Source organism: Mastigoproctus giganteus, chromosome 6 (genome assembly GCF_048544385.1).
Source record: "Mastigoproctus giganteus isolate SK-2022 chromosome 6, ASM4854438v1, whole genome shotgun sequence".
NCBI classification, from domain to species: domain Eukaryota; kingdom Metazoa; phylum Arthropoda; class Arachnida; order Uropygi; family Thelyphonidae; genus Mastigoproctus; species Mastigoproctus giganteus.
The window spans coordinates 126,706,609-126,730,161 of NC_143580.1; the positions used below are offsets into that span (position 1 = coordinate 126,706,609).

General features: G+C 37.2%; 1 protein-coding gene across 2 annotated transcripts in view; it reads right to left on the reverse strand.

Annotated features, from left to right (window-relative positions):
• Dhc64C (dynein heavy chain, cytoplasmic) overlaps positions 1-23,553 on the reverse strand; it is a 1,460,071-nt gene that overhangs the window by 834,264 nt on the left and 602,254 nt on the right. For both annotated transcript variants that reach the window (XM_090376486.1, XM_090376487.1), the window contains exons 42-43: positions 3,365-3,521; positions 3,030-3,260 (exon numbers count right to left, since the gene is read on the reverse strand). In XM_090376486.1, coding sequence (XP_090232612.1) covers positions 3,030-3,260; positions 3,365-3,521 — 388 coding nt within the window. The remainder of the gene's footprint in view (positions 1-3,029; positions 3,261-3,364; positions 3,522-23,553) is intronic.

Here is a 23,553-nt window from a genome sequence, read left to right on the forward strand (position 1 = left end):
GATTCCTGGTGGGGGTGATTATCCCTTCTTTTTTAATTGTAATTCTTTTAACACTAATGACTCCTTGTTCCTGAAGCTCGATTTGAATTTCCTCTTCGGGCACATTTAGTAGGTCCCATTCCGTAATGACACCTTTTGAGGTATTTAATGTATTGTGTGGGGATACCATTACTGGTATTCCTGCAAAGGTTGTCATTTGTAATAATTTTTCGGAGTGTTTAGCATTGGCTGTTTCTACCAATATGTCGCCTGATTTTAGTCTTTTAACTTGTTTTGGTGGGCCAACATAACTCTCGAGAGTCTTTTGTATGAAAAAGGGTGACAATTGCCCTACCGCTTTCTCAGTATTTGAATGTATAATAATGTATGTTGGGGAAATTAAAACTTTAACGTCTGTTTTTAATCTCTTTGTGGAGACAGAGTCATTTGTATCGCCTTTTCTGATTGCCTTAGACGTGTCTCCGAAAGAACTAGATTTCTCATATCTTGGGTCAGTTCTATTCGGGTCCGTTGACCCAGTGGATTCCTGGGTATTGGAGTCAGTTCGCTCCATTTCGCCCTGGAAGGGAGAGCTTTTCCCTTCCAGGTTACCAGCCCCGCCACGTGGAGGCAGGAGCAGTGCCACCCTGTGACCAAGCACTAGGAGGTTAGTGATTAATATATAACAAAAATAAAAGGGAGAGAGAAGGTTGCTTTCCTTCCTAATCTAGTAAAGTTGCTTTCTTTACTATGGATTATTTAATTGTGTGTTAATAAATGCTTTAAATAAGGAAACGATTTCTACTTCAAGAAAGAGCGCTAATTCAGAGCAAAGTCACTTGATCACAGAATCGCTTGGCACTTGGGGCCGTAAACAATGTGAAAATTCACACAAGCAGAAACACTACTAATCACAACACAGTACGTATGTATGGTACTGGTGAGCATATCATTGAAGGTGTAGACTGTAGTAGTTCCCAAACTGTATTGAAGTAGATAAGTGAGCCACAAAGTTCTTTCACAAGATTAGAAAAAAACTGTATTGAGTCCAATAGCAATTGCTCTTCAGGGATGCTGCTAACATAGTCTTTTAACTGAGAGTGACTCAAGCAAGAAAAGGTTTGGGACCATCAAGCTAGAGCAAAAGCAATACCTCCCTTTTCACTATTGCTGCCTCCACTCTCTTGTGCATAAGTGGGACTGAATTATGCACAGATTTAAAAAAAATGCAGGCTGTAAATTTTTCCATATTCCATCATATTACATAACCCCAACCCATTGTTGGGTAGGCATCACAGTGAAAAACTGTAACAATTTCATTTAGCAGGCCTACTTTCTATTCCATGTTGACGGTTGATCTGTTATCTTCCATTACTTGAGATTTATGGCAGTAAGGTGGGCTAGTTTTGCACAGAAAAAGAGATATGGAATTATATTGGATGATTACATTCATATTTATTTTAAACCAAAAAAGTAATTGTTTCAGTCAGATGAATCCCACTCACTCTCTCATACTCACTCACACACACTCTCTCTCATCACTGGCTTGTTTTTTTTTTTTTTTGAGGAAGGCCTTATACAAAGGGTACTAGGAAAGTTTTGCAATACAGCTTTGTTTATTTAATTTTTTCAAAGTGATTTCCTCTACATTCAATACACCTCTCCATCCTCCGAAACCAATCTTTAAACCAGTTCTGCCAAGTTTCACTAGGGAGTAAAGCACACTCGTTGTCCCAAGCCCGTAGAAGGTCCTCATCACTGGAAAACCGCCTCCCTTTTAGCTTCATTTTCACATGCGGGAACAGTGCAAAGTCGCAGGGAGCAAGGTCTGGACTGTAGGGAGGGTGCTCGAGAAGTTTCAGTCCTGTCGTGGTCAAATATTCGGTGCAGGCTTTGGCGAGGTGAGCTGCAGCATTATCGTGATGGAGGTACCAGGTGTCCATTCTTGACTTTGGCCACAGGTTCTTCATAGATCCAATGACTTTAGGCAGGCATTGTTCAGTATACCACTTAGCTGTGACTGTCTCCTGCGTGTCCAAAACGACATGTGCCACAATTCCACTCGATTTGAAAAATACAGCTCTCATTTTCTTCTTTACAGATCGGGATTTTCTGACAATTACGGGTGTGTCGTCATCATCAAAGACCCAAACTTTGTTTTGAGCCTTGGTCGGCAGATCATAATAGTACAGCCAAGTCTTGTCACCTGTCACGATGTTGTTCACATACCGAGATTGTCCCTTATCAAACTTTTTTAACATCTCCTGGCACCAAGTCACACGTCGTGTCATCTGCTCTTCAGTCAGTTGATGCGGCACCCAGAAAGAACAAAGTTTCTTCACGTGCAAATGATCTTGCAGAATCGAACGAATTGCTGGTGCATTTAGGCCCAAAGTATCCTCTATCTGTTGGTAGGTCACTCGCCTGTTTTCGTCAAGCATTTTCCTCACAGCAGTAACGTTTTCCTCCGTAACTGACGTTCGTGGCCTTCCCGGCCTCTCAGAATCCTCCAGAGTGAAATTTCCCCTTTGGAATTCTCTATACCACCTGAATATCGTTGTACGATGTGGACAATCATCATCTAGTACAAGATGTCATTTCTTTTAAGCACTGGTCTATGGTTAAACCATGCACGAAATTATACCGCAAAACTGTCCTTATCTCATTTCGTGACCACGATGCCATCGCAAGCACTTTACACTCTCACTACTAATGAATAACTGAGCCCATCGACTTGGCGCGGCGGCTACTATGCACGTATGAACATGTCTCAACATGCAGCAACAAGCTGCTTCCTGTGATTCATTGTTGCGTCATATTGCAAAACTTTCCTAGTACCCTTTGTATTTTTCACTACTTCATTGGTGAAGGAACTATTTCATCAGTGAAAAAAAAAAAAAAAAAAAAATTACTTTCCACTGAAAATAATAAACAATTATGAATATTAAACAGAGGAAAAATTTACATGTGTGCAGAGAACACTTACACATACTGTACTGAAATTGAAAATTATTCCCATAAAATAAATGCACAAAACGAAATAAACTAACCTGAAGAGTTGGGGACAACAGATCGTCTTTAGGTCCTTCACCTTCTTTCTTTTTCTTGTAAGTTTGTTCTTCCTCTGCTTCTTCTAATGGAATGTGACGCAATCGTGATAAGAAATTTTCAAAAATCATTTCCGTTGACAGGACATCTTCACTAAACCAAATCATCCCACAACGAGAAACTGTAGCAAGGGTTGCAAATTTCAGATCCTGAACTTCAAACATTATTCTAACCTTGAAAGAATAAAAATAAATTTCAAAATTAAACATTCAATATATTTTGAAAAATTATTTGTTACCAAATGAGTAAATCATAATCAATATTGAAATATGCTTACATTAGGAGGAAGGCTAAGTCTTTCACCATTAGGTAAAGTCAGCAGTTTGTTATCATCTAATACACTGTTTAAGTTTTCCACCCATTCTGGATCAACATCCCCATCAAAGATGATCCACTGGCGCTTGTTTATCTCACCACGTACATTATCAATAATTCTGAAAAAAAAAAAGAAAAAAAAGTACAATTTGTAATGATATTGGTTATGCGACATAACTTTTAAATTGAATAATATGTATATAGTAGGTAGGAAACAAGTTCAAGAATAGTTGCTATTCAGTCAGTGTAAGAAACCTCTTTTTTTTTTTTTTTGACAGCAACCTTCTTTGTAAAGCTCCAGCATGTTACAATGACTATGTGGCAGGTCTCAGTCAATTTCCCATAATACATTTGCTCTAATAAACTTGAAAATGAACAAAAAATTTATCACACACACACACTCTTTTTTGTTTTATTAAAATATAGAGATTTCAATTTGGCTGTGAGAAATCACTCACTGGCAATATCTCATGTTAGTTGACATAATGAATTTCAATTAGAAGTTTCGAATTATTTTTCAACATACAGTTTATGGCATTTATTTTTATGACTCTTGTGAAGCAAGAAGCACTACTATTTACAGAGAAAATTAAGATTTTACAAGCTCTAGATAATGGTGTAGTTCTAAGACCAATATCGTTAAGTAGTTCAGTATTCCTAATAGTACAGATAGAATAAAAGAACAAATGGCAAAGTATCCTGATCTTGAAAAGGCAAGATCTCTTGGAATGGCTAATAATGATGCATGCAAAAAATGCTCTCATATACAAAAATCTTGTAAAACTAAGGTTGAATCACTGAAGTGCATCAGATGAATACTAAAGATTAAGTCTTCTGATCAATGGTTCAAGAATTCTAAGACTTGTCACAGGCTGGGCTGTCTTGCTAAAAATTGTGTGGGGGAAAATGCAGCCATTAACAACTGAAACTACAAAGGAATCAAAGGAAACTCATTTAAAAAATGTTTTGTTGACACCAAACCAATATCTTCAGTGCTGATGAAACTGGAGACTGTTTTTGTTAAGCAGCTACCAGATAAAACGCTTAACTTTAAAGGGTTTTTTTTTTTTTTTTTTTTTTTTGATTTGGTAGTTGTTCGCACATTGGCTTCTGTGGCCATATTGCAGCTCCCAAGGTTTTTGCAGTACTTTGATCCAAGCCCGAGGCGGGAATCGAACCCGCGACCTTTGGGTTGCGGGGCAGGTACTTTACCCACTCGGCTAGCCCAACTTTAAAGGTAAATGCCTGAGAATCCAGGCCGTTGCTTGGATGTCATCAAAGCATGCCGGCAATTATCCAGCAGGTTGTTAGTTAAGCTGTGCTCAATATCACCAACCTGCATATAATGTTAATTCCCTCTTTTTTGCCATTTAAAAATATAATAACGCATCAGTTTTCAAGCGTGGGTGGATTAGAAACAGTCATCATAAAAGATAGGTGAACTAGAATCAGTGTATGCTCACAGGAGACGCAGACCAGGCAGAAATGCTTCTTTCCCAAACAACGGAAACTTCGAGTAAATCTAAATTCTTTTGAAGCAGAATAGAATTGTATTTATCTAATTCTGCTCGGGAGAATTTTTCATTTCAAGATAACTAGATACTTCATGAGCTCCTGACAAACCTGTCCAACCCAGATTTATGTGCAGTGTTCGACTTGCTTTTACATCTAATAAGACGCCAAGTTTAAATTTAAGATTAGTACACTTGTTACATCAGCAACAAGAAAAATAATCATCAGTTGAAAGATAAGCTACTAGACTATTCTTCAAATCCATACCATGGGCTACACAAAGGATGAACTCATGACTCTTACAGTGAATGAGTCATGAAATGCCCACAACCATTCCTATTCAAACTAAATATTCCAGTAACTATTATAAAGATGACTATTCTACTTAGCATTAAAACTAATTTTAAAATTTAAAGTTAAAATTGATATGAAAAAAGCTTCACTGCATATAGAGAAATATTTTCTTCATTCCTTAAGTTGGACTAAGGCTTTTCGAAACTACATGTTCACAGGAATAAGAGTAAAGCAAAAAGTTAGCCGGAAAAATTGTCTTATGTGGTACTTTTTTGTTCTTCACACATGCACATAAATGACGAATCATCAGATAGTAGGAACGGTCTACGAATATTAATTGCATTTATACATAACTTCATGTCGACAGTTTCTGAAATAAGTAATTAATAGTAATTGTGTTGGATATTTATTATTTTTGCTTCGTTAAAACCGAATACATGTTGTTCACTTATTGCATAAAATGACAGTTCTGATGCATTTGATCGACCCACCTGAACTGAAGCTTTGTGTTGTTTTGCCCAACTTTGAACAACCCCCATGGTAGAACCTATATAAACCGCATCCAGTTTTTACATGTGATGCTGTATACAAGATCATGTTGTATTTGAAAGATAGTATTTAAAGGTCTATTTCTAAAAAAATGTATATAATTTATTCATAGGTTTGGCTATAATTTTCATGTCAGTACCTTTCCATATTTGATTAAGTTTGTTATACCATTGCATGAAATCAGGTATGGTAATAAAAATATTTTTGTCCATATCAAATTTACGTATGTTAAGAGTTTCCCTGTTTTTATTTATTTTTTTTCCATGCTGAAATTTTAACTTTGTTTATACCCCTGTTTATAAATCATTTTGTTAGCTCATTTATTTCTGTCGTTAATAAAATCTGGGAGGAAGAATATTCAAATGCATTAATAAATTGATTCAACACGACTGATTTTTTTATACGAATAGGGGTGGTAACTATGGAAATGTAAAAGCATTCCTTTATAAGTGAATTTTCTATATATACTAAAATTTTATTTTTGATCTAATCTATGTATATTAAAATTTAAGAAATTAATGGACTGTGTTTCTGCTTCTATTTCCAATGTAAATTTTAATCTTGAATGGATAAATTAAAAACATGTAGTACATTATTTAGGGTCAAATGATCAATAATAATCAAAATGTCATCCAGGTATCTTCCATAATATGTGATCCTTGGCAAGAATGGTTTAAGGCGCAACTTCTCTAATTTATCCAAGTATAACTCAGCAATGAGTCCACTGATGTTTAGGCCCATTGGAAGACAAAAAATTTGTCTATAGATTTTGTCTGGAAGGAGAATATAATTAGCATTTACTAATAATTTCGTTAGTTCAAAGATTCTATCTTTGGGAAGTCTAGTGTTATTAATCTTTATGGAATAATGCATCGTAATTTTTAATGTGATATGTTAAATGTTCTCTGAATGATTTTAGAATTGGATAGATAAACATGGCTAATGAAGCAAAGGCACAATTCTTATATGACACAATCAGACGTATTGGGTATCCTGTTTTGTAATTTTACTTAGCCAAATAAGGTTGGGATATTATAAGTACGAGCTTTAATTTGTTCAGCCTGGTCCATAGAAACATGGTCATCCTATAAATCATGAGTATTTTTATTAAATTTATTAATTATACTGTTAAACACAGGTAGTTGACCTCCTAATATGTTGCCACATTTGAAAAGATAGTGTATACAGGTAGTTCTCGATTTACGAGTTCCCGGGTTTACGAGGTTTTTTTTTGGTTTTTTTTTTCAAGTACCAAAATATGAACATTAATTGCAAAAAAGTCAAACATTCATAAATACCGCATTTCAAACCACACTCGTAGCTATACAATACCTTTTAAAACTGCTTTATGATATTAATACGTTCGGAAGACACTATCGCATGGTGAAAATATCGTAATGTGATCCCAACAACGCATCGTTTTTTTTTTGGTAATTCGTTCCACGACCTCGGAAGTTGAAATTTTTGCTATATAACTCTCTAAAAGGTCATTTTTAGAATGTAAACTGTTTTATTGACAAATTCAAATCGTTAAAATATACTACACTTTCATCATTATCATACGTTCTGTTATACGAACCAATTTTCAATGGCTTCGTGATATTTTTCTAACGCACAACTCTGGAAGTCACGACCAGAAAACAATTTGCACTTTCTGGTTTATTGGGCTTTTCTGTTAGTGCATCTAATTATAAACATGTAGTAAACTTGATATTATTACATTTGCAAAAATACCGATAGCTGGAGTTATGTGGTTTTTTGCGTTATTATGGTGAAATGTGTTTCAGCTTTTACTGAAATCAAAGGCCTCTTGATGCATATCTGAAGAAGATGACTCCTTGTGCAACAAACCAACGAGTGCTGAGCCAACAATAAGTGATCAACGACTGTGCATTTAGTCGATGATGATATGACTTACAAATGTTAAAGAATGTTTATTCAAACATTCTTTGACAGTTGTAAGTCATAAATATTTTCTGTATTATTATAATTTGCTTGATTTTACAGCTACATTTTCATTTCTCTGCATAAAACAATCTTTGTTTAAACCATAGGCTCCCAAACTTATTTGTCCTACCGCCCCTTTTCAGAAAAAAAATTACTCAGCATCCCCCTGGAAATCTACCTTCTTTAAGCAAACAAACAGAAAGATATAGTAAAAAATTTGGGTTTTTTATGTATCTATATCTCTACCTACATCTTAAAACATAGTAAAGATGTTGTAAATAAGACACCTTGAAGCTTAAAATTATAAAATTATTTATTAAAATCAACCATAGTAACATTCGCATTACACACAGAAAATTAAGATAATGAAGGATAATATGAAAATAAAAATTAAAAATGATCCTAATGAGAAGGATGAACCTGGTGCGCTGCTATCAATGTATTAATCCTCAGCTCTATTTCTGTCAGCAGTATTCTTAAACCACCATGATTCGCTATTTGCAGTCGGTTTCTTTTTTTTTTTTTGTTAACAAATTTGTGATTTGAATTTAAATTTCAATTCTTCATTTGTTGTTACATCTATCAGTTCTTGTAATTTGGGAGATTCTTCTGTGTTTGTACTTGAAAAAGGATTAAGAACCCAATTGGGTATGTTCATTTTTAAAATATCTTCAAATCGTTGATTGAAGTCAGAATGGAGAGCATCCAAGTGCTGACAATAGGTAAGTCAGTCTTCATCATATTTTTCTACTGTTGATAAATTTGGAAACTGGCTGAATTCCCCTTATCCTAAATTTTGTTTGTACAGAAGAAGTTTTGCCACAAATGCAGAAATAACAGCTTTTGTTTTTATTAAATTCAGCTCATTGCCTTGAAGTTGTAGATTTGTTAAACAAGTCTCTCAAATCAGCTATGTCATTTTTGGAATCAATCAAGTTGGCTTTTACACCTCCTTTTCCCCGCAGAGATGGGAGAAATCCCAGGTGCCGTCTGACACGAACATACCTCCTTTTCCCTGCTAGCAAAATTCCTATACATTATAGACAAAACCCAATGACCTGCCCACCCTGGCAGCCTGTCTGCATTGCTCAGAAAACTTCATATCTGACTGCACAATTACTCCCAGGTCTTTTTCATTTTCTACCACCTTAAGTGTAGTACCACACAGTTGGTATGTTTCTCTGGGGTTACTTCTACCCATATGCAGTACTTTGCATTTGTCAAGGTTAAACTTCAGTTGCCACTTCTTAGCCCATCTGCCCAAATTATCTAGATCCTGTTGCAGTAGCACACTGCCATTACTGTCATTAACAACCCTGCCAACCTTTGTATCATCTGCAAACTTCGACATTAAGCCTGATATACCTTCATCAATATCATTGATAAATATACAAAACAACAGTGGACCTAACAACGAACCCTGTGGGACTCCACTAATAACATTAGTCCAAGAAGAGCAGCACCCATTGATTACCACCCTCTGTCTTCTCCCACTTAACCATCCTTTTATCCATTGTACCAACTTACCCTTAATATCATTCTGCTTCAATTTGTACAATAGTCTTCCAAGCGCAACAGTGTCAAAAGCTTTCCTGAAATCCAAATATATGATATCAAAATTATTTTTTGCATCCAGTTCCTTTGTAACCACATCATAATATCCTATCAAATTTGTCAGACAAGACATTTCCCTTAACAAACCCATGCTGTGTCTGAATTAGTAGTAGTAGTAGTAGTAGCACATGATGCAAGAAAGCAAGTGTAGGAGCTTATGCAGCATCAGCCAAAAAAAAAAAAAAAAAAAAAAAAAATCATCACACCATTCCCTCCAAATGCCTGTCCAGTTCCTCCTTAAATTTATTTAACCTATCAACTTCCACAACGACAGATGGAAGTTTGTTCCAGCAATTAACCACCCGCTGGCTAAAGGCAAATTTCCGCACATCTATTCTACATCTATCCTTTCTTAATTTGAACTTATGTCCCCGTAGGTTCGTAATCTGAACAAGTGGAAGGATCCCATCAGAATTCAGCGTGCTCAACCCATTCAAGGCCTTATAGACCTCAATCAGATCACCGCGCAGGTGCCTAGTCTCCAGCCACTGCAATTTGCAGAACTTAAGCCTCTCTTGGTAAGAGAATCCCTTCATTCCCCTCACCAATCGTGTTGCTCTTCTCTGTACACGCTCAAGCAAATCTACATCCTTCCTAAAATGAGGCCTCCAGACTTGTACGCAATACTCAAGGCGTGGCCTGACCATTGCCTTATACAGAGGGACAATCACCTCCTTTTCCCTGCTAGCAAAATTCCTATATATCATTGACAAAACCCCATGACCTGCCCTAGCAGCCTGTCTGCATTGCTCAGAAAACTTCATATCTGACTGCACAATTACTCCCAGGTCTTTTTCATTTTCTACCACCTTAAGTGTAGTACCACACAGTTGGTACGTTTCTCTGGGGTTACTTCTACCCATATGCAGTACTTTGCATTTGTCAAGGTTGAACTTCAGTTGCCACTTCTTAGCCCATCTGCCCAAATTATCTAGATCCTGTTGCAGTAGCACACTGCCATTACTGTCATTAACAACCCTGCCAACCTTTGTGTCATCTGCAAACTTCGACATTAAGCCTGATATACCTTCATCAATATCATTGATAAATACACAAAACAACAGTGGACCCAACACCGAACCCTGTGAGACTCCACTAATAACATTAGTCCACGAAGAGCAGCACCCATTGATTACCACCCTCTGTCTTCTCCCACTTAACCATCCTTTTATCCATTGTAGCAACTTACCCTTAATACCATTCTGCTCCAATTTGTACAGTAGTCTTCCATGCGCAACAGTGTCAAAAGCTTTCCTGAAATCCAAGTATATGATATCAAAATTATTTTTCGCATCCAGTTCCTTTGTGACCACATCATAATAACCAATCAAATTTGTCAGACAAGACTTTCCCTTAACAAACCCATGCTGTGTTTGAATTATTGCTGCAGTCTTGTCTAGATGATCCTGCAATGCATCTTTAACCAGTGACTCCATTATTTTACCCGGAACAGAAGTTAAACTAACTGGTCTGTAATTACTCGTGTCACCCTTCGATCCACCTTTGTGAATTGGGGACACATTTGCACATCTCCAGTCCATGGGAACCTCCCCTGAGTCCAAGGATGCTCTCATAATTATGGCTAAGGGTTTGCTTAGTTGCTTTGCCGCCTCCTTTAAAATAACTGGATAGATCCCATCCACCCCAGGTGCCTTTCTTATGTTTAACTTCAACAATTTCTCCTCCACTTTGCTCTCAGTTATTACAAAATCATTAAGCACACTGCTACAATTTGATAACCTTCTTCCATTTTCAAACTGTAATAATTCCTCACGTGTGAATGTAGATGCAAAATACTCATTCAGTTTGTTTGCTATCTGAGCAGGATCATCAACAGTCGAACCATCGATGTCAAGTGGACCAATCATATTCAGCCCCTTCCTTTTAGAGTTTATATAAGTAAAGAAATCCTTGCTGTTTTTCTTAGCATCTTTTGCCAAAGATTTCTCGTAATCCGCCTTCGCCTGCCGAACCTCCTTTGTGACCTGATTACAGACTAGCTTATATCTGCCACAGGCTTCTGCGTCACCTGATAATTTATATGCATCCCATGCATTTTTCTTCTCTGTCACGAGTCTCATTAGTTCATTTGATAACCATTTAGGCCTAAACCTTGAACGATATTTCTTAATCGGTATATAAAGTCTAGTAGCTTCCACGATTAATTCCTTGAATGCTTCCCACTTAGAATTTACTGTTGGTAACATCGTCAGTTGATCCCACTGTACAGAATTTAAAAACTGTTTGAGACCACTGTACTCCCCTTTACGGAAGCAAAAACCCTTTCCTTTACCCCTGACGGTAGTTACCTCTTTGAGTAAATCCCACTTCAGCACACTGTGATCACTGCCACCTAGTGGTTCCTTTATCTGCAAATTCTTAATACACGAATGATCACTGCTGATAACCAGATCAAGAGTGTTACTTTCTCTGGTTGCCTCTCGAACATGCTGCTGCAGAAAACAATCATCCAATAAATCCACAAAAGTCTGACTGGTGTGTGAGTGACCAACCCACAAGTTCCAGTCAATATCTGGGAAGTTAAAATCCCCCATTATAAGACATTCAGATTTACTGGCCCACTCTATTTCTCTGTACAATTGTTCATTGTACTCATTCAAGTCATTAGGCCTATAACACACTCCTACCCTTATTTTTCCTTTCGCAGTGCTTATCTCGCACCAAACTGACTCAACAGAGCACTGTTCATCTATATTAACTGGGTGCACTTCCTTTGATTTTATGTTTTTCTTAATTAACAGTATAACACCCCCTCCCTTTCTGTCCTGTCTATCCTTTCTGTACACATTGTACTCCCCAAATTCCAGTTCTGCATTCCTTATATCTTTGTGACACCACGTCTCTGCTATCCCAACAATATCCGCCTTTGATGTCTTGACCAACACTTCAAATTCATCAAATTTATTTACTATACTTCTAGCATTGGTATACATGCAAGCATACATGCTCCTATGCCTATTCCTTTTTACCCTAACACATCCCAAATACCCAACTATTCCATGATGACTGCCATCCGTCCCTGAAACCCCCAACACCCCTCGCTGCAGTCTTGTCTAGATGATCCTGCAATACATCTTTAACCAGTGACTCCATTATTTTACCCAGAACAGAAGTTAAACTCACAGGACTATAATTACTCGTGTCACCCTTCGATCCCCCCTTTGTGAAATGGGGATACATTTGCACATCTCCAGTCCGTGGGAACCTTCCCAGAGTCCAAGGACGCTCTCATAATTATGGCTAAGGGTTTGCTTAGTTGCTTTGCCGCCTCCTTTAATATAACTGGATAGATCCCATCCACCCCAGGTGCTTTTCTTATGTTTAACTTCAACAATTTCTCCTCCACTCTGCTTTCAGTTATTACAAAATCATTAAGTATCCTGCTACAATTTGATAACCTTCTGCCATTTTCAAACCTTAATACTCATTAAGATGCAAAATACTCATTCAGTTTGTTTGCTATCTGAGCAGGATCATCAACAGTCGAACCATCGATGTCAAGTGGACCAATCAGATTCATTCCCTTCCTTTTAGAGTTTATATAAGGAAAGAAATCCTTGCTGTTTTTCTTAGCACCTTTTGCCAAGGATTTCTCATAATCTGCCTCCGCCTGCCTAACCTCCTTTGTGACCTGATTACAGACTACCTTATATCTGCCAAAGGCTTCTGAGTAGCTTGATAATTTATATTCATCCCAGCACGGAGTTAAAGAGATCATAAAACCAATTCAAACAAACAGGTACCTTTTGATAGCCAATGAACTTCTGTATGAAGCAGCAAGCAATTAAATCTTCATCATTTTCAATACAAAGTTGTCTAAACAATTTGTCATTCAATGCATTGATTCTGATTTTGTTGATTGCTTTAATGACATATTTCTAATGACCTATGTAGGTGTTCACTCAGATTTTTGGCAACTAAATGCTGATGATGGATGACAGTGTAAAGTGAATGCATTCGGCATCACCTTTTTTAAATATGCAAGAAACCCTCTATAGCGCCCTATCATCGCTGTTATTTGTTATTTGGTTTTTAGGAGCATTAGCAACTAAGGCCATATTGCTCTGCGATGGTCATTCCCTGACCTTTTCGCATCCTCCGTATTTGGTGGTGACGGGCTCGAACCCCGGTCTAATCAAGAAGCATGTGCTATGCACTGCTGCTCCTTCCCACCTGGCTACGGAGGCGCCCTATCATCGCTGGAGCACCATCAGTAGCAACTGACAAGATATTACTCAGAGGTATTTCTTTTTCTTTAAAAAAACTCCTCCAATGCATGAAATATTGATTTTCTTTTTAGTATCAGTTTTCAAATTTTTAGCATATAATAATTCTTCGCAAATTTGTTCTTCTTTTATGAATCGCACATATGCAAGGCCGTGCCATAATACAGAAAGGTGGCCGCATAATGCGCCTCCAGCAGAGAAATTAAAATACAATTTGAACCATTCAATAATTAAAAATCATTACGCAACACTTTTCTATATTGGTCTATGTTATTCCGATATTGATGCATACGATTTATGATTTATCGCACGCCTCTGCTAAGCGGTTTCGGTACCCTTGGATTTAGGTTTCTGGTGCAGGTGCATCGTTGGCGAGCGCTTGCTGGACGACTTTTGATCTGACAGCACAAAGCTATTATTTTTGTTTGAAATATACCGCGCATCTGCTCCTAAAAGCTGAGGCGGCAATTATCACAAAAGACAAGCACGTGTTACGTGTTGATAGTTCTGCTTTGAGCTTATAATTATTGACAATATTTGATTTTAATGTTAGTTTGTCTCGAGAAGTGGCTGTGCTGTGTTTAAATCAGTAAATCAGATATATAATATATCTGTATCAGTATAATATTTTTGCATTTATACTAATTCGGTTTTTGTGTTTAAAAAGTAGATCAGGTAAGAGAATTATTGTTTTTTACAGCAATTGTAGTGACTTATTATCATTGAAAATGATTATGTTATGACAATAGGGAGTTGAATTAAAAAGTAGCATTTGCATGGACTAGGTATATCTCAGGTGCGGAACATGTGCCTGTGTGTGATAGATAGTTATTTAGGTAATATTGGGCTACTTTTGCGTAGTGTGTGTGTGATAGAGAGAGAGTTGCTTAGGAAATATTTGCATTTGCCTACTTTTGCGTTCGTTATTTATTGCTCTATTTTTACCAAATTCACATATGTCGAAGTGGAGACAATACAATAACAAGTTAAAGAAAGGCATATGTCAAAATGGCTTCTGGCTGTCAATTTGACAGATATTCGTTATCTATTTATTATGTTCTGTTACCTACAAATCTTACTAGCTTTGCAACTCATTTCTATCGTTATTTTATCTACCCTATTTTAACAGCATGCTAAGCATCATCATAGTAGACAGTCATACTACTGCTGGAACAAGAGAAAATCATCACTTCATTCCTATTGATACAAGACAGATTTGTGTTTGCTGAATATCAAATGACACACCATCACAATTTGTAGCTCATGTAGATCAGACTAGTGAAAGCAATATTCAATATTGGTTAATTTACAACCTGGCCAATATATTGCCTGTATTTATGACAATAACTGGTGGATTGGAAATATCTGTGAAATTTTATTTGAAGAACATGATGTATTGGTAAATTTCATGCATCCTCATGGAGAACCTCACTCATTTCACCGGCCCTCTAGACAAGATGTCTGCTGGATTCCTGAACAAATTATTACCAATCTTCCAGCTCCAAAAACAACAACAATGGGATGACAATATAGCTTGCCTGAAGTAGCAATATCACCATCAATGAAAAATTCCAGTCCATTTCGAAGCAGGGATCCAATATATTCACATTCACTTGCTTATTTCAAATTGTATTGTGTTTTAGATAAATTTTGTTGCAGCTATAACTTCTTTCAAGTTATAAACCAATAGAACATCATCTTTATGCTTCGAATCCTGAATAAAGACCATTTTTCAGGTTTGGGAACATGCACTAAAGAAACCCATGCAATTTCTTTCCTTGCCATTTGCACCACTATTGTAAAAAATACAGATCTTTTTGTGCATTGGCAATATATCCTTTCTCCTTACACCAAAGGACAGAGTAATTGCAGAAAATTTCACTGTTTGAAATGCAATATTTCTGTCCTTATTGAGATGTGAAACTTCACTATCAAATAAGTATGCAAATATTATATGGAAAATATAAAATGTTTAAGGCCATTTTTTAGGCCTTAAGTAGCAATACAAAACTTAAAACCATGATTTTTGTTGCTTAAAACCTTCTCTTTCCAAAGGTGGAAAAAATGAGAGTATTGAAGGTGTGTGTGTGTGTGTGTGTGTACTGGTTCAGGGTGGTTCCCAGGCAAATGCCCATCTCCACCTAAATCATTTAAAACAGAAAATCTGTAAAGTGGACCTGATAAATAAAAAGATAGCTAAGAAATAAGAAAACAAAAAATATTTTTGAAAAGAGAAGTAAAGTAAAAAAAAAAAAAAAAAACTAAGTTCATAATCTAAATTAAGTTAAGTGTATAAACAAGAAATTTTGAATAGAAAAGAATAAAAGTAAATATAAGAGAAATGTTCGTGAGTGTAGTATGTTGTTTATGTCAGGTCACTTTGCCATCAGAAAGCAGCTGAACTCTTCAACTGCAATCCGATGCCCGTCCCTGGCACGTGGAGCCGGACCTGGTTCTATCTTTAAAAGCTGAAGCGCCAAAGCGCAATTAAACACTCAACAGAGAGAGTGCTAGACTGTTGAGTGCCAGCTGTCCAGCCTTGGGCCGCCCAAACCCAAGAACTGAACAACAACCGAACAAACAAGCAAACAAAAAAAAAAATGTCCCACATTACGATATTTGCCCCTAAAGATAGGTCAAATTTTCATTTTCAAATTTTGGGTCTATCTTTGAAGGAAAATATCTCAGCCAGCAAACAAGTATAAGAGCTCATATTTAGTTAGGCCGAATTCACGCATATGATAAATTGAATGCCCAGAGAAGAAGGTACCAAAGATTTTAATTTGCCTAGCTTAAATTTGTTGCAACAAATCTTTGGTGCCAGTTTGAGACTGCATTGTAAAAAATATGAAGGTTTTTGAGCCTGGACACCAAAAGTTAACTAGTTAACAAAGTTTCAGATTATTATTATTATTCTTGTTAGCCATAGGGTGCAAGGAAGCCTGAGGCTTATACTGCACCAGACAAAATAAAAATTCCGAGTTACCCTGAGAGAGAGAGAACAATGATTATATCCAACTCAAGACCCTGGGTGTGCCAAGCCCATAACTCAGCAGATGTGATCCATGGGGTTTGATACCTTCCAGTGTTTCTGTCTGACAAAGTGAGACAATTTACTCATAGACTAACCACTTAAAGGGTGGAAGATTAAGAACAATGGGCAGGGATGCTCTATCCGATCAGTCTACTGTCTCTTTAGGTTGTCATTTTCCATGTCTACATGGTCTGTATTTGTTGTTTGCTCATTTTAGCCCTAGGCAAAAGGACTTATCTGTTAAGGTTTTCAGTCCCAGCACAGGGAGACAGGAGCAGTGCTGCTAAGAGGCCAAGTGCTTACAGTGTTAGTTAGTTAGTGAACTAGAAATATATGGATAAATATAGAAAGGTGGGTTTCCTTTCTGTGTTCTAACTTGTGGCTTTTCAAGCATAGAACAATATTAAAAGTAAGACTGCTAAGAGAAAAGTAGGAACTTAGAAATAACTTTAGTCATCTTTGAAGAGCACCCTACAGATCAAAGAAATATTGCTTGGCACCCGGGCCCTCCATTGTTGTTTTGTGTATTTATCAATGGTATCGATGAAGGCATAACAGTCTCAATTATCAGGTTTGCAGATGATACAATGGTCCGCAGGGTTATTAATAACAGCAAAGACAGTATGCTACTGCAATCCAGAAAAGTTAAACAGATGGGCAAAGAAATGGCAACTGAAGTTTACAATTGACAAATGCAAAGTACTGATTACGGCTAGCAGTAACCCAGAAATGTACCAACTGTGTGGTACAACACTCAAAGAAGTGGAGAATTAGCATAGGCACATGATGCAAGAAAGCACGCTCATATAGCATCAGCCGAAAAAAAAAAAACCCTTATTTCATCCAACCACTTGCTCCAAAATGTTTGTCAAGTTCTGCCTTGAATCTATTTAAGCTATCAACTTCTACAATGACAGAGGGAAGTTTGTTCCACAAATCAATCACCCGCTGGCTAAAGGCAAGCTTCCGCAGATCTATCCTACAACTGTCCTTCATCAATTTGAATTTATACTCTCTCAAGCGATTCTGAGCAAGAGGAAGAATCCCATCCACACTGAGCATGCTCAAACCATTCAAGGCTTTATATATCTCAATCAGATCACCTCACAGGTGCTTAGTCTCTAGACACTGTAATTTGCAAAATTTAAGCCTTTCTTTGTAAGAGCAACCCTTTGTTCCATTCACTAATCTTGTTGCCCTTCTCTGTACTCATTTCAACAGCTCTACTTCCTTCTTAAAATGAGGCCTCCAGACCTGCACACAGTACTCAAGGTGTGGCCTGACCATTGCCTTATACAAGTGGATAATCACCTACTTATCCCTGCTCGAAAAATTCCTGTATATCATTGACAAGACAACATGATCTACTCTTGCAGACCAGCTGCACTGCTCAAAAAACTTCATATCTGCCTGCACAATTACCCCCAGGTCCTTTTCATTCTCTATCACTGTCAGTGGGGTATCACAGAGTTGATACGTTACTCTGGGATTACTGCTTCCATATGTAGTACTTTACATTTGTCAACGTTAAACTTCATTTGCCACCTCTCAGCCCATCTGCTCAACTTTCCTAGATCCTGTTGCAGCAGTGTACTGTCATTAACAACCCTGCCAACCTTCGTATTGTCTGCAAACTTGGACATTAAGCCTGATATACCATCATCAATATCATTTATAAATACAGAAAACAACAATTGATCCAACACTGAACCCTGAGGGACTCCACTAATAACATTAGTCCACGAAGAGCAGTGTCCATTGATTACCACTCTGTCTTCTCCCACTCAACCATCCCTTTATCCATAGCAGCAATTTGTCTCCAATGCCACACTGATCCAATTTGTGCAGCAGTCTTCCATATGCAACAGTATCAAAAGCTTTTCTAAGATACAAATATACGATATCAAAGTTATTCTTTGCATCCAGTTCCTTTGTGACTACATTACAGTAACCAATCAAATTAGTCAGACAAAACTTCCCATTCACAAACCCATGCTGTGTCCGAACTAACTGAAGTCTTGTCTAGATGATCCTGCAATGCTTCTTTAACCAGTGCCTCCATTAATTTCCCTGGAACAGAAGTTCAACTAACAGGTCGGTAATTACCTGTGTCTCCCTTTGATCCCTTTTGTGGATTGGGGTTACATTTGCACATCTCCGACCCATGGGTACCTCCTCTGAGTCCAGGGAAGCTCTCATAATTATGGCTAAGGGTTTGCTTACTTCCTTTGCTGCCTGCTTAAATACAACTGGATAGATCCCATCCACCCCAGGTACCTTTCCTGTGTTTATCTTCAACAATTTCTCCTCCTTACTCTCAGTTATTACAAGATTATCTAGCTTACTGCCAGACGTGAATACACCTCTGGCATTCCTCTCCCTGTATAACTCGTTGTGTGAATATCGATGAAAAATATTCCTTTAGTTTGTTAGCTACATGAGCAGGATCATCAATAGTTGAACCATCGATATCAAGTGGACCAACCTGATTCTTACCTTTCCTTCTAGAGTTTACATAAATAAAGAACTCTTTGCTGTTTTTCCTTGCATCCTTTGCCAAAGATATCTCGTAATCTGCCTTCGCCTGCCTAATCTCCTTTGTAACTTGGTTATAGACCAGCTTATATCTATCATGGGCTTCTGTGCCACATGTTAATTTATATGCATCCCACGCATTTTTATTCCCTGTCACATGTCTAATGGCGTCTCCATAGCCAGGTGGGAAGGAGCAGCAGTGCGTAGCACGTGCTTCTTGATTAGACCGGGGTTCGAGCCCGTCACCACCAAATACGGAGGATGCGGAAAGGTCAAGGGAATGACCACCGCATATCCCGGAGCAATATGGCCTTAGTTGCTAATGCTCCTAAAAACCAAATAACAAACAAACAAACAAACATGTCTAATTAGTTCATCTGACATCCATTTAGGGCTAAATCTTGAACAATATTTCTTTGTTGGTATCAAAAGCCTAGTAGCTTCCAAGATTAATTCTTTGAATGCTTCCCATTTTGAATTTGCTGTTGGTAACATCATCAGTTGGTCCTACCTCATAGAATTTAAATACTGTCTCAAGTCCACTGTAGTCCCCTTTACGAAAACAAAAATCGTTCCCTTTACCCTTGATGGTAATTACCTCTTTGACTAAATCCCACTTCAGCACACTGTGGTCACTGCCACCTAGTGGTTCCTTTATCTGCAGATTCTTGATGCATGAAGAATCACTACTGATAATCAGATCAAGAGTATTACTCCATCTAGTTGCCTCCCGAACATACTGCTGAACAAAACAATCATCCAATAAATCCACAAAAGCCTTGCTAGTGTGTGAGTGACCAACCCACAAATTCCAGTCAATATCCAGGAAATTAAAATCCCCCATTATAAGACACTCTAATTTACTGGCCCACTATTTCTTTGCACAATTGCTCATTATACTCATCAGATTCATTAGGCCTATAACACACACCTACTCTCATTTTCCCCTTTCCCAGTGCTTATGTCACACCAAACAGACTCAACATTGCATTGTCCACCCACATCAACTGAATGCACTTCATTAGATTTGTGTTCTTAACTAACAGTATAACCCCTCCTCCCTTCCTGTCCCATCTATCCTTTCTGTACACATTGTACTCCCCAAATTCCAGTTCTGCACTGCTTATGTCTGTGTGACACCATGCCTCTGATATCCCAACAATATCTGAATGAAAAAGACCTGGGGGTAATTGTTCCGTCAGTTATGAAGATCTCTTAGCAGTGCAGAAGGGCTGCCAGAGCAGGTCATGGAGTCTTGTCGATGATATATAGGAATTTTGCTAGCAGAGACAAGGAGGCGATTATCACTTTGTATAAGATAATGGGCAGGCCACACTTTGAGTACTGCGTACAGTGTCTGGAGGCCTCATTTTAGGAAGGATGTAGTGTTGCTAGAATCAGTACAAAGAAGGCAACAAGATTGGAGAGAGGAACAAAGGGGTGCACTTACCAAGAAATGCTTAAGTTCTGCAAACTGCAGCACCTGGAGAGTAGGCACCTGGAAAGTGATCTGATTGAGGTGTATAAGGGCTTGAATAGTTTGAGCAGGCTCAATGCTGATCGGAATCTTCCACTTCCTCAGATTATGAACCTGAGGGGACATAAATTCAAATTGAGGAAAGACGGTTGTGGAATAAATGTGCGGAAGTTTGCCTTTAGCCAGCGGGTAATTTATTATTGGAACAGACTTCCATCTGTTGTTGCAGAAGTTTATCTTAAATAGAAAAGGGTGTTATTTTATTTTATTTTTTTGGCTAATGCTGTATAAGCTTGATTTCTTGTATCATATGCCTCAACTAATACAAACAGAAATTTTATTTAAAAAAAATATTATAGTACCTAAGCAGGTACCAAAAATTTTGCGAATACTCAACTTATGAATTTACACTTACAAGCCACCAAAAATAGATGTTGCATACAAGTTTTATAAGTAAAATAAGAATTAAATTTAATAAACATTACAGAAATTAAGAAAAATTAATTGAATAACTTTAGAACCTGCTCATAAAAAAATCTGGAATTGAAAAAAGATAGTCACATAAAGACATGTATCATCTTTGCATGGAAGGAAAAATATGATATCATCATAAAAGTAAAGAAGATAGTGACCAGCAATAGAGGGGAGAAGTCCCAGCTTTAATCATCAAGTATCAATTATATTAATCATCAAGTATGAGTAAAAAAACTATTATTTTGATCATAAAGGGGAAGGGGCTATAATGATGTACTTCACTGAAATAGCACTATGTTTTGTTACAACACATCTAAAATTTAATTCCTTTGTGCCCCCCGGAGCTGTGGATATGTAAACACATACCTTTCAATATTGTTAATGTAATGTGATTGCAAATAAATATATGAATGTTTTATTGAAGATAAGACCATGGATAGTAAAAACAATTATAGTCAAAAATGCATTGGCTGTTGCACATTGTCCAAACTGCATTCTCTAAAATTTCTCGGAGCAATATGATAAATTCATAACAGGAATACAGTCACAAAAAAAAGCTCTTTAGCTCAGACAAAAAGCTCTCTAGCTCTTAAAACGTTCCCATTTCACCCATCCATTCACACTCCAAATGCTTGTCTAGTTCTGCCTTGAACTTATTTAAGTTTTCACCTTCCACTACAAAAGATAGAAGTTTATTCTAAGTATCAACCACCCACTGGGTAAAGGCAAATTCCCATACTTCTATACTACAATTGTCTTTCCTCAATTTTAATTTATGTCCCTTCAGGTGAGTAATCTGAGCAAGAGGAAGAATCCTGTCAGCATTGAGCTTCCTCAAACCATGCAGTACTCAAGGTGTGGCCCGACCATTGCCTTCTACAAGGGGTCAATCATCTCCATATCACTGCTAACAAAATTTCTGTATATCATTGACAAGACACCATGAGCTACACTGCAGCCTGTCCGCACTGCTCAGAAAATTTCATATCTGATCCAACTGCACGATTACCCCCAGGTCCTTCTCATTCTGTACTACCCTGAGTGTAGTACCACACAGTTGGTAAGTTATTCTGAGGTTTCTGTTACCCATATGCAGTACTTGACATTTGACAATGTTAAACTTCGGTTGCCACTTCTCAGCCAATCTGCTCAACCTTCCTGGATTGTGATGAAGTATCATACTATCATCAACAATATGTTAGTCTGACAACCTTATAATGTCTGCAGACTTAGTCATTATACCTTCATCAATATCACTGATAAATACAGAAAAGAACACTGGGCCCAACACCCAACCCTGGGGAACTCCACAAAAAACATTAGTCCACAAAGGCAGTGTTCATTGATTACCACTCTGTCTACTCTCATTCAACCATCCTTTAATCCATTGCAGCAACTTGCCCTTAAAGCCACACCGCTACAATTTGTACAGTAGTCTTCCATGTGCAAAAGTATCAAAAGCTTTCCTAAAATCCAAGAATATGATATAAAATTATTTTTTTGCATCCAGTTCCTTTGTGACCACATCATTGTATCCAATGAAATTTGTCAGACAACACTTCCCCTTAACAAATCCATGCTGTGTCTGAACCGTAACTACAGTCTTGTCTAGATGATCCTGCAGTGCTTCTTAAACCAGTGACTCCATTATTTTCCCTGGAACAAAAGTTAAACTAACAGTTCTGTAATTACTTGTATCACTCTTTAAATCTTGTCAATGTAATCAAGAAAAATCTTAACTTTAAAACATACAATAACTTCTTATGTCAAAGATGTCTTGCCATGGAAAGTGAACAAGCTGATCATGAAAGTATTAATGATATGCCATTTTGTAAAACTAAAAATACCATCTATTTACTTACTTACAAATTTGTAATATTAAATATATCTGACAGACACAAAGTGCAGTTAATATTTGTATAAATGGGCACAGATCAAGAAGTAAATTATAATTTTCAGGAAAAAATTAAAACAAATAAAAATGGATGGACCGATTTCTAATTAGCACACTTCAAATTTCATGGAATTAGTAATGCTAATATAAAAATACTGGAGATTAACAAAAGACTGCACAATGAAAATATTTTCAAGCTGACACATAAGCCTCTGTATCCTTACAGATTAAAAATATGTGAGTATGTGAGTATAAAGCAGTTTCAAAAACTGCTTTATACTCACAAATGGAATCTTAAACAATGTTTCTAGTGCACAAAACCAGAATATCAAATAATTACTACGAAACTACAGAATTCTGCTACAAGAGGCATTCAATAAATTATCTACCTACCTATGATGAAGGAAATGAGATAGACAAAAATCGGGTTTTATTTTTCCATGTAAATTCCCTGAACTTCAATACACTTGTTCCATTGTGTTGCCAATGAGGCAAAACCAGACAAATAAAATTCTTTGCCCTGTTCATTAAAGAACACAGAAACAGCAGACTTCAGTTCATTAACCATCAGCAG